The sequence below is a fragment of the Oncorhynchus nerka genome, linkage group LG22 (genome assembly GCF_034236695.1).
Source record: "Oncorhynchus nerka isolate Pitt River linkage group LG22, Oner_Uvic_2.0, whole genome shotgun sequence".
Lineage (NCBI taxonomy): Eukaryota > Metazoa > Chordata > Actinopteri > Salmoniformes > Salmonidae > Oncorhynchus > Oncorhynchus nerka.
Window position 1 is genome coordinate 64,084,272 of NC_088417.1, and position 14,466 is coordinate 64,098,737.

Genomic DNA, 14,466 nt, shown 5'->3' on the forward strand with positions numbered 1-14,466 from the left:
GGTGATATAATTAAAAGTGAAACCTTGAAAGAGAATGACAATTTGACAAAAACATACTTCGACGTTTCAGGGAGTCCTGCAGACAGTTCCAAGAAAACTGACAGGTAATTGCCACGCACCACACCGTTGCCATCCTGAAGGAGAAACACACATAATGATGAACATGACCAGTTTTTCACAGATCTTCAATACTGAAAACTTTGTTGTGACATATCAAATCTAGTAGCTAGAGTAAGATAGGATGAACATAAGAGCTAATTGTCTCGGTTCAATTACTACAAGTTAACAACCAATTGTTGGAGGTGTCGGTCTACTCCAACGGAGGCTACAGAGGGGAGGATGGCTCATAATAATGGCTGGAACAGAGCAAATGGAATGGCATAAAACAAATGTAAATGTGTTTGATGCCATTCATTCCGCTCCAGCCGTTACCACGAGCCTGTCCTCCCCCAATTAAGGTGCCACCAACCGCCTGTGGTCTACTCACTGGGTAAACCTTGAGTCTCCAGCAGAGGCCAGATATCTGGAGTGGTGGGCTGTAGACAGGATCTGCCCTCTGTCTCAGGGTGCTGCAAGACCAACGGAACACACCGGCAGAATAACAAGTCAGATAGGATGAACCCATTCATTAAACAAGCCAATTTCTACTGCGTCTTGGTAAGTGTCACAACGAGAGAGAAATTGCTCATCATCATGGGCCGACATGTCCGTGGTTGTTTTAACGGAGCAAATCCCCCAACTGACTGATGCTAATACATGATCAGTCACATGCTAATTAGCAGCTAGAGCATAAGCACTTAATCAGAGCCTTGGACTTGGCAACCCAAATGGGGGACTTAGTATTCTTTGCCAAGACACAAAAGGTAAAATATATTTTGTTTGTTGTTTAAAAAGACTGTTGATTTCTATTCAAATCAAACTTTGTCACATGCGCCGAATACAACAAGTGTAGACCTTAACGTGAAATGCTTACTTACAAGCACTTAACCAACAGTGCAGTTCAAGAAGAGTTAAGAAAATATTTAACAAATAAACTAAAGTATAAAATTATAAAAAATAACACAATAACGGGGCTATATAGAGGGGGTACAGGTACCGAGTCAGCGTGCGGGGGTACAGGTTAGAGGTCATTTGTACATGTAGGTAGGGGTGAAGTGACTATGCATAGATAATAAACAGCGAGTAGAAGTAGTGTACAAAACAAATGGGAGGGGGGGGGGGCAATGTAACAGTCCAGTGACCTTTTGATTAATTGTTCAGGAGTCTTAAGGCTTGGGGGTAGAAGCTGTTAAGGAGCCTTTTGGTCCTAGACTTGGTGCTCCAGTACCGCTTGCAGTGCAGAAGCAGAGAAAATAGTCTGACTTGGGTAACTGGAGTCTGACAATTTTATGGGCTTTCCTCTGACACCGCCTATTATATAGGTCCTGGATTCAAGGAAGCTTGGCAACAGTGATGTACTGGGCTGTACGCACTACCTTCCCTCTGTAGCGCCTTACGGTCAGATGCAACCAGTCGTGCCCTCTTCACAACTGTCTTGGACCATGATAGATCGTTGGTGATGTGGACACCAAGGAACTCGAAACTCTCGACCCACTCCACTACAGCCCCGTTGATGTTAATGGGGCCTGTTCGGCAAAACTTTTCCTGTAGTCCACAATCAGCTCCTTTGTCTTGCTCACATTGAGGGGGAGGTTGCAGTCCTGGCCCCACACTGCCAGTTCTCTGACCTCCCTATAGGCTGTCTCATCGTTGATCAGGCCTACCACTGTTGTGTCGTCAGCAAACTTGATGGTGTTGGAGTCGTGTTTAGCCACGCAGTCGTCAGTGAAGAGGGAGTACAGGAGGGTATAAGTACACACCCCTGAGGGGCCCCAGTGTTGAGGATCAACGTGGCAGACATGTTGTTTCCTACCCTTACCACCTGGGGGCGGGCCGTCAGGATGTCCAGGATCCAGTTGCAGAGGGAGGCGTTTAGTCCCAGGGTCCTTAGCTTAGTGATGAGCTTTGTGGGCACGATGGTGTTGAACGCTGAGCTGTTGTCAATGAACAGCATTCTCACATAGGCGTTCCTTTTGTCCAGGTAGGAAGGAGCAGCGTGGTCTGTGGATCTGTTGAGGCGGTATACGAATTGGAGTTGGTCTAGGGTATCTGGGAGGATGCAGTTGATGTGAGCCATGAACAGCATTTCAAAGCACTTCATGACTACCGACGTGAGTGCTACGGGGTGGTAATCATTTAGGCAGGTTAACTTCGCTTCCTTGGGCACAGGGACTATGGTGGTCCGCATGAAACATGTATGTATTAGACTGGATCAGGGAGAGGTTGAAAATGTCAGTGAAGACAGTTGTCAGTTGGTCCGCACATTATTTGAGTACACGTCCTGGTAATCCATCTGGCCCCGGGTCTCATTCACATCAGCTACCGAGAGCGTTATCACACTCATCCAGAACAGCTGGTGTGCTCGTGCATGCTTCAGTGTTGCTTGCCTCAAAGCGAGCATAAAAAGGCATGTAGCTTGTCTGTTAGACTCGCGTCACTGGGAAGCTCAAGGCTGGGTTTCTCTTTGTAGTCCATAATAGTTTTCAAACCCTGCCACATCCAACAAGCGTCAGAGCCGGTGTAGTAGGATTCAATCTTAATCCTGTATTGACGCGTTGCCTGTTTGATGGTTCGTCTGAGGGCATAGCGGAATCTAGATTAGTGTCCCGTTCCTTGAAAGTGGCAGCGCTAGCCTTTAGCTTGATGTTGCCTGTAATCCATGGCTTCTTGTTGGGATACACGATCACTGTGGGGACGACGTCGCGGTGCACTTATTGATGAAGCAGATGACTGAGGTGGTATACTCCTCAATGCCATTGGATGAATCCCGGAACATATTCTAGTCTGTGCTAGCAAAACAGTCCTGTAGCGTAGCATCCACGTCATCTGACCACTTCCATATTGAGTGAGTCACTGGTACTTCCCGCTTTAGTTTTTGCTTGTAAGCAGGAATCAGGAGGATATAATTACTGCCAAATGGAGGGTGAGGGAATGCTTTGTACGCATCTGTGTGTGTGGAGTAAAGGTGATCTAGAGTTTTTTTTCCCCCTCTGGTTGCACATGTGACATGCTGGTAAAAAAATTGGTCAAATTGATTTAAGTTTGCCTGCATTAAAATCCCCGGCCACTAGGAGCAGCGCTTCTGGGTGAGCATTTTATTGTTTGCTTATGGCCTTATAGAGTTAGTTGAGTGTCCTCTTAGTGCCAGCGTCGGTCTGTGGTGGTGAATAGAGGGCTACAAATAATATAGATGAGAACTTTCTTGGTATATAGTGTGGTCTGCAGCTTACCATTAGGTACTCTACCTCAGGCGAGCAATACCTCAAGACTTATTTAATATTAGACATCGCGCACCAGCTGTTATTGGCAAAAAGATACACACCACCCCCCCCCAGCTCTATATTATCCGCGTTGTCGTTCAGCCACGACTCGTTGAAACACAAGATATTACAGTTCTTAATGTCCCGTTGGTAGGATAATCGTTAGCCATCAATTTTATTTTCCAATGACTGCATGTTAGCAAGTAGAATTGATGGCAGTGGGAGTTTACTTGCTCGCCTACGGATTTTCAAAAAGGCAGCCCATCTGGGTCCTATTTTCCTCCGTCTTTTCTTCGCACAAATGTGTATCTTTCTCGTTAAAGGAAAAGGCTTCTTCCAGTTCGTGGTGAGTAATCCCAGTTCTGATGTCCAGATGTTATTTATTTTCAGTCATAAGAGACAGTAGCAGCAACATTATGTACAAAATAAATAAGTTAAAAAATAAGTTAAACAAGGCAACAAAAAAATAATAAATTTGCACAATTGGTTACGGGCATGTAAAACTTCAGCCATCCTCTTCAGCTTAACATACACAAGCTGAATATCAGAGCATTTTCAAGACTAGATGAGGAAGAGCGATGAGGATTTTTTTTACCTGAAGTTTGCCAGAACGAAAGTGCTTGAGTCATAGGCAGGAACCAGCTCACTGTACGTGTGTGTGGGGGGGAGATGTTTCGTAATTACAGCTCAATTTCATCAAATATCCATTAAAAGCATAAAAATATCTTGCTGCATTATGACTCATCCAAAATGGAAATGTATATCTGAAAATACAAAATTAAACTGAACATCCATATTTAAAAAGTGGATCCTCCTTTCTCTGACGACAATTTGAAAACACAGCTACAACAAAGTCTAAAAAGAGAGTGCAGGGCATCATCTGTGGTTAAGTACAGTACCTAGGGAGTGCAGTTAGAATGGGTTTAGTGCAGTAGGATTTAGTATGTTACCTGGTGAAGTCTGGGGGACTGGGGTGGTAACAAACGACTGCATGGGCTTGCGGTGAACCTGCTGGAACATGAGCAGGATCTCTGGGCTCTTGGAGATCAACTCGCTCTTACTGCAGGAGCGCAGCTGAAGGACAGAACAACACACAATTCTAGAGCTCCGCAGAGCAACACCTGACCCACCCCCCCACCCTTAACGCTTAAAGTCATCTCATTTCACTGGCGGCATGACATATCAAGGTAGAGTTCCACAGGCCATGGAAATCCCAAGGTGGAATGTATAAGAAAACATCTGGGTGAAGGGCGGAAAACAGCTATATCTTTTTCTTCAATTGACTGTGTTTGAATAACGCATTACGAACCTGAGAAACGTCCTGAAAGATTCACATGGCTGAATTTGAATGCGTGACTGACAGTTGAAGCCAGGACACCCATTCTCTCAGCGGGCTTGCGACCTTCATTGAATTTAGGCTCAGTTTTGAAATATAGGAATCTCTGGACTGAAAAGGGCAGGATTATCAAGCTCTTGCCAATCAATGACTCATCTAAAACATAAAAGCTTAGTTTCTCACACGAGTTTCAAATCAGGGCGAACAACCTGGTTTCTTGAAGTTTCACATGAGTTCTCTCAGAAAACTAAAAGTAAATCTCAATAGTCTGAAAAATGTAATGGAGTTCAAGCTTTTGGGGGATTTTATGCTACTGAAGCTGGCTGGTAAATGCGGCCAGGAGATGGCCAGGTTTCAAAAATGCCTAGCTTTTGTGTCACTATCTAACAGGAAAAGCTAATGGCGGATGAGAGGCATAACAATGGACCTCAGGATCTTGTCACGGTATCTCTGTGCATTCAAATTGACATCAATAAAATGTAATTGTGTTCGTTGTTCGTAGCATATGCCTGCCCATACCATAACCCTACCACCACCAAGGGGCACTCTGTTCACAACATTGACATCAGCTAACCGCTCGCCCAGACAACGCCATGCACTTAGTCTGTGGTTGTGAGGCCGGTTGGAAGTACTGCCAAAATCTCTAAAATGACGTTGTAAGCGGCTTATGGTAGAGAAATGAACATTAAATTATCAGGCAACATCTCTAGTAGCATCTCCTGCAGTCAGCATGTCAATTGCACACACTCCTTAACTTGACAGCTGTGGCATTGTCTTGAATGACAAAACTGCACATTTTAGAGTGGCCTTTTATTGTCCCCAGGACAACGTGCGCCTGTGTAATTTTCATGCTGTTTAATCAACTTCTTGATATGCCACACTTGTCAGGTGGATGGAAATCCATGGCAAAGGAGAAACGCTCACTAACAAGTATGTAAACAAACTTGTGCACAAAATGTGAGAGAAATAAGCTTTTGTGCGTATAGAACATTTGTGGGATCTTTTATTTCAGCTCATGAAGCATGGGACCAACACTTTACATGTTATGTTTATTTTTGTTCATTGTTTACACCAATTGGATTGGTGTAAACACGGGCTTTCTTCCATCATATCTTTTGCACCAGTCTCAGCACTATTCCTTTTAAATCCAAGTCTCTGAGATTTACTTTATAATTTAAACCTAAGCATTGTTCTTGAGAACAAGTAATTTAGAAGACGCTCTTAGAGCAAATTAGGGTTAAGTGTCTTGCTCAAGGACACAGACACATTTTTCACCTAGTCAGGTCGAGGATTCGAACCAGCTAGCTTTTGGTTACTGTCCCAACGGTCTTAAACGTTAGGCTACCTGCTGCCATAGGGTTCCCATATGAACAATTGACCACAGGGGGGCCAACGTGTAAAACGCTCTGTCTAACCCCTAATAATCACAGCGTGCAAGTTATACTTTCATATCATACCCATGGAGGTGTTTTGCATTTCACTTCCTGAGCTAATGGAATCTCGGAAGTCTGCTCGAAGAGGTGTTACACACAAAAGATTAAAGTGGTAAAATATGTGTATTTTTTATGTTAAATTTGAATAATTAAAGTAACTGTACTTTGAACTTTAAAAGTTTATATTCTGTTAACGCATACCCAAATGATGTTGTTGACTCGTCCTAGAGTCCTATGTCGCCAAAGCATAATTTGGAGAAAAAAAAACCACTTCAAAACAGACCGTTTCACAAATGTTTGCCATTTCCTCATAGATTATGTCATACTAGTGAGGAGGATGAGCTGGCCAATCAGTACTCTACTCGCATAAATCTGTTTAATGACTAGCATGAATATTTTTAATGACCGGTATACACCCACACCATTCTGTTATTGGGGTACACCCACACCATTCCAACAAAGTAAGTCTACTTTTTAACAAACTTAATTACAATTTTTTGGAAGGAAAACTATTTCACTCATATTGTAAGTAATTATAGAAATCTGGAAACACCGGAGTGTTACTTTAAGTTGGGTGTTCAAGGTTTCAAAACCATCTCGCAATCAAGTATCAACCATTTCTAGATGGAGCATTCCACACTTGACCAAAACACCTCAGCTAATCAAAAGGGACGTGGAATGACTCCAATGTAGCATTGGAGTCATGAGAAGGGCTAGCCTAACCTATGACCTGACCCATCACCCCCCCAGTGGTAAGAAGTGACATCCCAAGAAAACTATACAACACAAATGGCTCCTAGCCTCTCACGCAAGCTTTCTTCCATTAACACTAAAATTAAATATTTTCATACAACTTAAACTAAATAAAAATGAACAAATCAGGTCTGAAAACTAACAAACTAAACCTAATTCAAAACTAATAGAAATAAAAATGAATCTAAAAACACAAAACTATAATAACCTTGGTGCAGATGCAGAGTAAGAGGATATGAGGGGAACGGCACCTCAGTACCTCCAGGCTCTGATCAGGCCCTACACCCAAACAAGGGCACTGCGTTCATCCACCTCTGGCCTGCTCGCCTCCCTACCACTGAGGAAGTACAGTTCCCGCTCAGCCCAGTCAAAACTGTTCGCTGCTCTGGCCCCCCAATGGTGGAACAAACTCCCACGCCAGGACAGCGGAGTCAATCACCACCTTCCGGAGACACCTGAAACCCCACCTCTTTAAGGAATACCTAGGATAGGATAAAGTAATCCTTCTCCCCCCCCCCCCCCCCCCCCCTTAAAAGACCTAGATGCACTATTGTAAAGTGGCTGTTCCACTGGATGTCATAAGGTGAAAGCACCAATTTGTAAGTCGCTCTGGATAAGAGCGTCTGCTAAATGACTTAAATGTAAATGTAAATATGAAACGAGAGAAAGCTTCTAGACCATTGGTGGCTCAGTGCCTTTTCTCCCCCAGCTTCCTGCTACCCTGAGTGCTGTGCAGTGTGGCGTGCCAGACTTCCACTGGAAACACTTCACACTCTCCTCTTAAACACCTACCTCCACAAACCACAGGACCACACACCCTCAAGCAGGTACACCGTGTCCAATCCACTTGTAGTGCCACCTATGCTGTCATTATTGCCTTTTGGTTTACTGGTGTTAAAATGTATTAAATGGTACGCTGTATAGTGAGTGGTATGGTACAAGTTCACACACCTGATGTTCCACCTCTTGTAGGAGAGACTCCAGTAGCTCAGTCTCCTGGGTGAGGGAGGTCTTCTGACCTGTTGTGAGAGGACATTTTCATGTAAAAAAATAATATTTCAGTGACATAGAAGGGCATTACAGTGACTAGAGTGAACCCGGAATGGTGTCACCAAATGAGCGTACCCATGAGGGTGAGGAGTTTGTTCTTGAGCTGGTTGTCCAGACGGGCGATCATCATTTCCACTGCATTACGGATCTCTCGCACTCGCTCGTCCTTGGCCCCTCGCACTGCTTCCACATTCCTCTCCTGAGAGAACCAGAAAACCATGTCAAATGAAGGCAGATATTGGTACAACTGTAACTTCATCTGTCATCATAGATAGTGGGTAGAGGATAATTAGCTACAGAGGATAATTACCTGTAGTGTCGTTATGCCATCTAGCGGTTAAACTCAACACTGCATTAGTGATACTATTTTCTCATGTGCGCGTCTAACCAAGCCACAAAAAAACAATCAAACGATCCAATGATATGTCATAATATACAGACACAGTTCCCCTCACCACTTCCTGCACCAGGCTGATAAGTTCCATGAGGCGTCGGCGGAGCTTGGCCACCTCCTCGTTCACCTTGGTCACGTGCTGCTCATAGATCTCAGCCAGAGGCTTGAAGGTGTGGCCACCATGCTTGGGAAAGGGGTAGATGTGGTGATCATAAAATGGAGGGACAGACTGACAGAGTACTTGTCTTATACCAAACTGATGTGGGCTTGATTGAGAATACTCCTCTGGGGGTCACTTACCATGCCTCCCCACAGAGCACACTGGTGGCAGATGCACTTCTTACAGGTCCAGCAGAACACACTGAGCTTCTCATGGTGGTTCTCACACCTGTAGACAAACCACACAACTGATAAGGTTGACACATCCAGACCCTCTGGAATCTCTTTTCAATACATTTTCTATAATTAACCATGTTTCGATCCAGTTTTTTTTGCAAGTAAAGGCAAACCGTATTTAAAAAAAAATCATGATAGCTGTGATGGAAACAGGAAGGGTCTGTAAAATGTTATAAACGCAGCCATAATGTGAGAAATGGAGGAGGAAACTACTTTATGTACAAATATTGATATAATAACCATCATATCAAAGTAAACTTGGGAGTCAGGTGTGTGGTCCTCCCACTACGACTCGGGAAACCATGCAGTTTATTAGGCTACAGATAAAATAGGGTGGTGAAAGTGCACAGTGATGAGCTTGACGCTCTATCCATTAAATATCAAGGGTCTTATTCTGGTGACATGATGATCGATGCTTGACAGCCGTCTGACAGTTGAAAATGTGATGGAAACATTGATCTTTAGGTTTTTATTGAAATCACGGAAACGTAAGTGAAAAAGTCAATTTCACATGTGCACTGTCATCATGCACTGATTTTTATCCCCAACAAGGGTGGGAAATGCGCATATTTTCTTTAAGCAGATTTTTCCATATTCGCATGAAAATCTAATGGCAATTGGGTGGAAAACAAGCTACTGTCAGCAAAACAACTCCCAAACAACCAGCCATTTATAAACTCAGCCCACATTAGAATGTGCTGAGCCTTCAAATTTCCTAGCTGAAAGGACACCATTTTAGGTTGCTTTTGCCTCATACTGCAGGTACAAGCTACATTTTGTTTAATGGGGGTTCAGGTCGTTTTAGAGGTCTTCAGAAAGGGGTAGAAAGGGCAGAGAGAGACAGAAGGATAAAAAAAAGCAGTGGTAGTGATGATGAATGAGGCGGCGAGTCACAGGGGAGCGATGGAGAGGGATGCTGGGGCTCACTTGTCCTTGTCGTTCTCCTCATGTTTGGAGAGGTTGCAGAGCTGCAGGGTGTCCAGCTGCTGGGTAACTTCCTCAACCCAACGGCAGTTCACCAGCTCCCGCAGCTGCAGTGGTGCCCTGGACACACACAAGATCAGGCTTGACATATAATGCCCACTAAATGGTGGCTAGAGCCTAGGTCAGGGATGTCAAACTCATTCCATGGAGGGCCTAGTGTCTGCATGTTTTTAGTTTTTCCTTTCAATTAAGACCTAGACAACCAGGTGAGGGGAGTTCTTTACTAATTAGTGACGTTACTTCATTAATCAAGTACCAGGGAGGAGCGAAATCCTGCAAACAGTCTGCCCTCCTGGAAATGAGTTTAACAAGTGGCCTAGGTCTACCCAAAAACATCTAATCAAACAATATAGCCAAAGGAAGTTACATACAGATCTCCAAGTTTAGTATACCTTCAAGAATTTTTCAAGCAAGACTTCTTAAGAAACGTGTTTCTTTTACCAGCATGAATTGATACTGGCACTAGAATTTTTCCGGGGTCGCAACCCCTACTTTGAATACTACTACAGTAGTAGGAGGAGGGCTTACCGACAGTGTGGGCATTGGGCTCTCTGCTCAGTCAACCAGCGCTGTCAATAGGAGAGGTTACATTACAGCACTGCAGATGAGGTTGTATAGATTTCTATAAGATTCTTAACACCCATGACCGCATTCATTTACTATATTTCTAGCCTGACAGTTCAATGTAAACGCTAATGAGAATGTTTCTATACTTTAATAATTTGAAAATGTAAAGTGGAATTTTGGATTTCTCTGGTAAACAAGAAATGTAGTTTCATAAAGCTTCTGCTTAATTCACCAATGCTGTGAGTTAAGCATGTTAGTCCGAACAGAGACTTTTTAATGTGCATTGTTGTAGATTTCTCCCTCACAACCCAGCTGTGCAGTTACGCTAACGAGCTGGCCTCATTGCCCGTGGCGACATGTCATGAGACTCACCCTTATGCAGCTGAAACAGCAGAGTTTGGAGCAGTGGGGGCAGAGCCGAGCGTCCCGCAGCTTCTCCATACAGATGAAACAACGAAACACCTCCGCAATACTCTACGTGCAGAGATGGAAGGCTTTAAATTATCAAAGCAAGACTGGAACCATTATAAATTGACAGGAAACAGTAGGCTCTTGAAATGTGGTGTACGATACATTCAATTAATACAGGCCTAACTAGAAATGTGATATAGGGTATATATTTTGTAAATTAACTTTCTAAATATACAGAAAATATCAATCTATCAAACAGTGATAAAAACTAGCAGCACAATGGTCACGGGGGGCTTAGTCATGGACATGCAAGCAGGAATCAATTCTTATTTGGTACAGTTGAGGCACAAACCAATGTAAATGACTGTCTGGTGGGGTGAGCAATATCACAATCTAATGCAATTGGCATAAGGCCAACGATGGCTGAGAGGAAAAGCTCTAGTCTAGTAACACATCCTGAGCTCAGGAGTGCTTCCATCCATCCGCCTGTCAGCTGAGGAGATTTTCTAGTTAGAGCAGTGTGTCTAGTTGTTCACACAAGCAAGTCAGAGATGGGTCTTTATCTAAAGCTGCAGTGAGGTAACCAGTGACATACATAATGACAGAGTGAAAATCGTTTTTTTTTTTTTAAACGTTTGCAAATGTATTAAAACATTTTTAAAAAACATACCTTATTCACATATAGTACCAGTCAAAAGTTGACACCTAATTCCAGGCTTTTATTTTTTACATTGTAGAATAATAGTGAAGACCTCAAAACTATGAAATAAAACATATGGAATCATGTAGTAACCAAAAAAAGTTAAACATATCCAAATATATTTGAGATGACAAATTCTTCAAAGCCACTCTTTGCCTTGATGAAAGCTTTGCACTCTCTTCGCATTCTCTCAACCAGATAAAATAGTCCTATTTGGTAAAATACCAAGTCCATATTATGACAAGAACAACTCAAATAAGCAAAGAGAAATGACAGTCCATCATTACTTTAAGACATGAAGGTCAGTCAAAATGCAGTCGCAAAAACCATCAAGCGCTATGATGAAACTGGCTCTCATGAGGACTGCCTCAGACAAGTTCATTAGAGTTACCAGCCCAAATAAATGCTTCACGGAGTTCAAGTAGCAGACACCTCAACATCAACTGTTCAGAGACTGCGTGAATTAGGCCTTCATGGTAGAATTGCTGCAAAGTAATCACTACTAAAGGACATCAATACGAAGAAGAGACTTGCTTGGGCCAAGAAACACAAGCAATGGACATCAGACCTGTGGAAATCTGTCCATTAGTCTGATGAGTCCAAATTTGAAATTTTTGGTTCCAACCCGCTGTGTCTTTGTGAGACGCAGAGTAGGTGAAAAGATGATCTCCACATGTGTGGTTCCCACAGTGAAACATGGAGGTGTGATGATGTGGGGTGTTTGGCTGGTGACACTGTCAGTGATTTATTTAGAATTCAAGGCACACGTAACCAGCATGGCAACCACAGGATTCTGCAGCGATACACCATCCCATCTGGTTTGCGCTTAGTAGGAGTATCATTTGCTTTTCAACAGGACAATGGTCCAACACACCTCCAGGCTGTGTAAGGACTATTTGACCAAGAAGGAGAGTGATGGAGTGCTGCGTCAGATGAGCTGGCCTCCACAATCACCCGACCTCAACCCAATTGAGATGGTTTGGGATGAGTTGGACCGCAGTGTGAAGGAAAGCAGCCAACTTCTTCAAGACTGTTGGAAAAGCATCCCTCATGAAGCTGGTTGAGAGAATGCCAAGAGTGCACAAAGCTGTCAACAACGCAAAGGGTGGCTACTTTGAAGAATCTAAACTATATTTAGATTTATTTTACACTTATTTGGTTACTACATGATTCCATGTGTCATTTCAGTGTTGATGTCTTCACTATTATTCTACAAAGTAGAAAATAGTACAAATAAAGAAAAACCCTTGAATAAGTAGGTGTCCAAACGTTTGACTGGTACTGTATACTGATGTGCAAAATGGACCACACCTCAACACTTTGTTCATCCATCTCAGCCAGTTCAGTTTTCTTCAAGTGGAGGAAATTGGGTGAAATCTCAATCCAATACCTATTATCATGGTGAGAAAGAAAACAGGGGTGTAATCATTAGTCCAAACAGTTGCGCTTCGCAACAAAAACGAATTTCTATTTGACAAATTCCGGCCGTTTCGTTCTGTTTGTTTATGTTTAAGAAATGGTTTGCAACAGAATCAACTTAATGGATACGTCGCAGGGTTACAAAACATTCCCTTTTGCAGCGAAAACGAACCCAACAAACAGGGCGGGAACTAAATTAATATGTCCAATATAAATATTAGTTTGATGTTTTCCAACTGTTTGGGGTGTAATCGTTACGCAGATTCTGTTGCAAAACTTTTTGCAGAAACAGTTTACGCCAAATCGAAATGCAAACATTCAGGTAGGTCCCTCCCCGTTTAGTTTGGTTCTTAAACGGTAGACTTTCTGTAATGAACACACCCCAGTTGTGTCAAACTAATGCAGATAGAGGTCAAGTCATTTCCAGCGCATAAATGAATGAGTTCATGATAACGGTATTTCAAACGAACATTGGTGCTCAATAACTTCAAGCTGAAAAAGAGTTTGGCTCTGTGACTGGTTAGCTAACGTTAAGCAGGTGGTGACTTGGCTAATTAATACTGGTTTCCAAAACTTTGTTGGTTATATCCATCTATACACACACCATTAAAAATAATTGTAGTTTGACATGGGGTTGAACAACAAAGCTAACTAGTAAACATTTAAAAAAAAGAGCCAATGAAGTTGTGCATTATGTTATGAGGGCTGATGGCAAATTCTAATTCATAGCTAGCGAGCTAGCTAACGTTAGCGGACTATGATAGTTATCTTACCTTCTCATATGCTTGCTAGATAGCTAACTGGCGTAGCTATTTCTTCAAAAAGGCATCGATAACCGCGCTGAAGATACACGCCGAAGTTCCACTATTATTTTGGATGGGTGGAATTGGATGGTGGAACTAGCTTGCTAGTTAGCCTGATTCCGAACATCCACTGACTAATAAACGAATTAGCATCGAGCTTACTTTACCTAGCTAGCTAGCAGCTAAATTGCCTCAGCTGTAAATATCGAATTCATACAGTAAATGCAGGCGTCATTCAATGATACATTTGAACGCAAGACTAGATATATTTTTTGCAATCCGTGACTACATTTATATTTCTCCCATGATGCAGGCTGTATCATCTGCTGCAGCTACATATCACCATTGGAGACCATTCCCCTGTTTATCGCGAGCTCTTCGGATATTGCTTAAACCAATGTAAAAGCGGTGGAAGGTGGGACGTTTGTAAATGATCCAATGGGCAATGGCCCATATAGCTGAGATGGTAAGGCAACACACCCATTTTATTATCGTATGATCCGCACACACCACTGATATTGAAAAACAAATTCTCTGTGACTATGGTAATTTCCAGTGATGTAATTACATATTACATATCCATAAGAAATTGGGGAGACAAACGGTAACACAAAATGTGAAATTGAAAACCTAGCTAGCTAACGTTACATCATTTGATCATTATCCCCATTGCATTGCAAGTGCAGAATCAAAGTTACTTATCAACTATGCCATGCTTAAAACTGTACTGAAATGTGGACCTTCCACTGAAAATGCCTTATTCTGAAGCATCATTTGGACCCGAGTGAGAAATTGACCCACATACTAAATACAGAGCGCCCGGAGAGTTGCCTTCAGTGGCGTTGCCTTCTCTGGATGTGG

At 42.7% G+C, this 14,466-nt stretch overlaps 1 protein-coding gene across 1 annotated transcript in view; it reads right to left on the reverse strand.

Moving 5' to 3' along the window:
- LOC115105481 (E3 ubiquitin-protein ligase TRIM37-like) overlaps positions 1–13,998 on the reverse strand; it is a 28,269-nt gene extending 14,271 nt beyond the window's left edge. The window contains 14 exon segments of the mRNA XM_029627579.2: positions 58–134; positions 488–569; positions 3,955–4,005; positions 4,310–4,328; positions 4,331–4,433; positions 7,833–7,900; positions 8,007–8,130; positions 8,387–8,509; positions 8,626–8,713; positions 9,649–9,765; positions 10,234–10,274; positions 10,645–10,746; positions 12,695–12,773; positions 13,576–13,998. Coding sequence (XP_029483439.2) covers positions 58–134; positions 488–569; positions 3,955–4,005; positions 4,310–4,328; positions 4,331–4,433; positions 7,833–7,900; positions 8,007–8,130; positions 8,387–8,509; positions 8,626–8,713; positions 9,649–9,765; positions 10,234–10,274; positions 10,645–10,746; positions 12,695–12,773; positions 13,576–13,583 — 1,082 coding nt within the window. The 5' untranslated portion in view covers positions 13,584–13,998.
- Between the last annotated feature and the right edge of the window lie 468 nt (positions 13,999–14,466).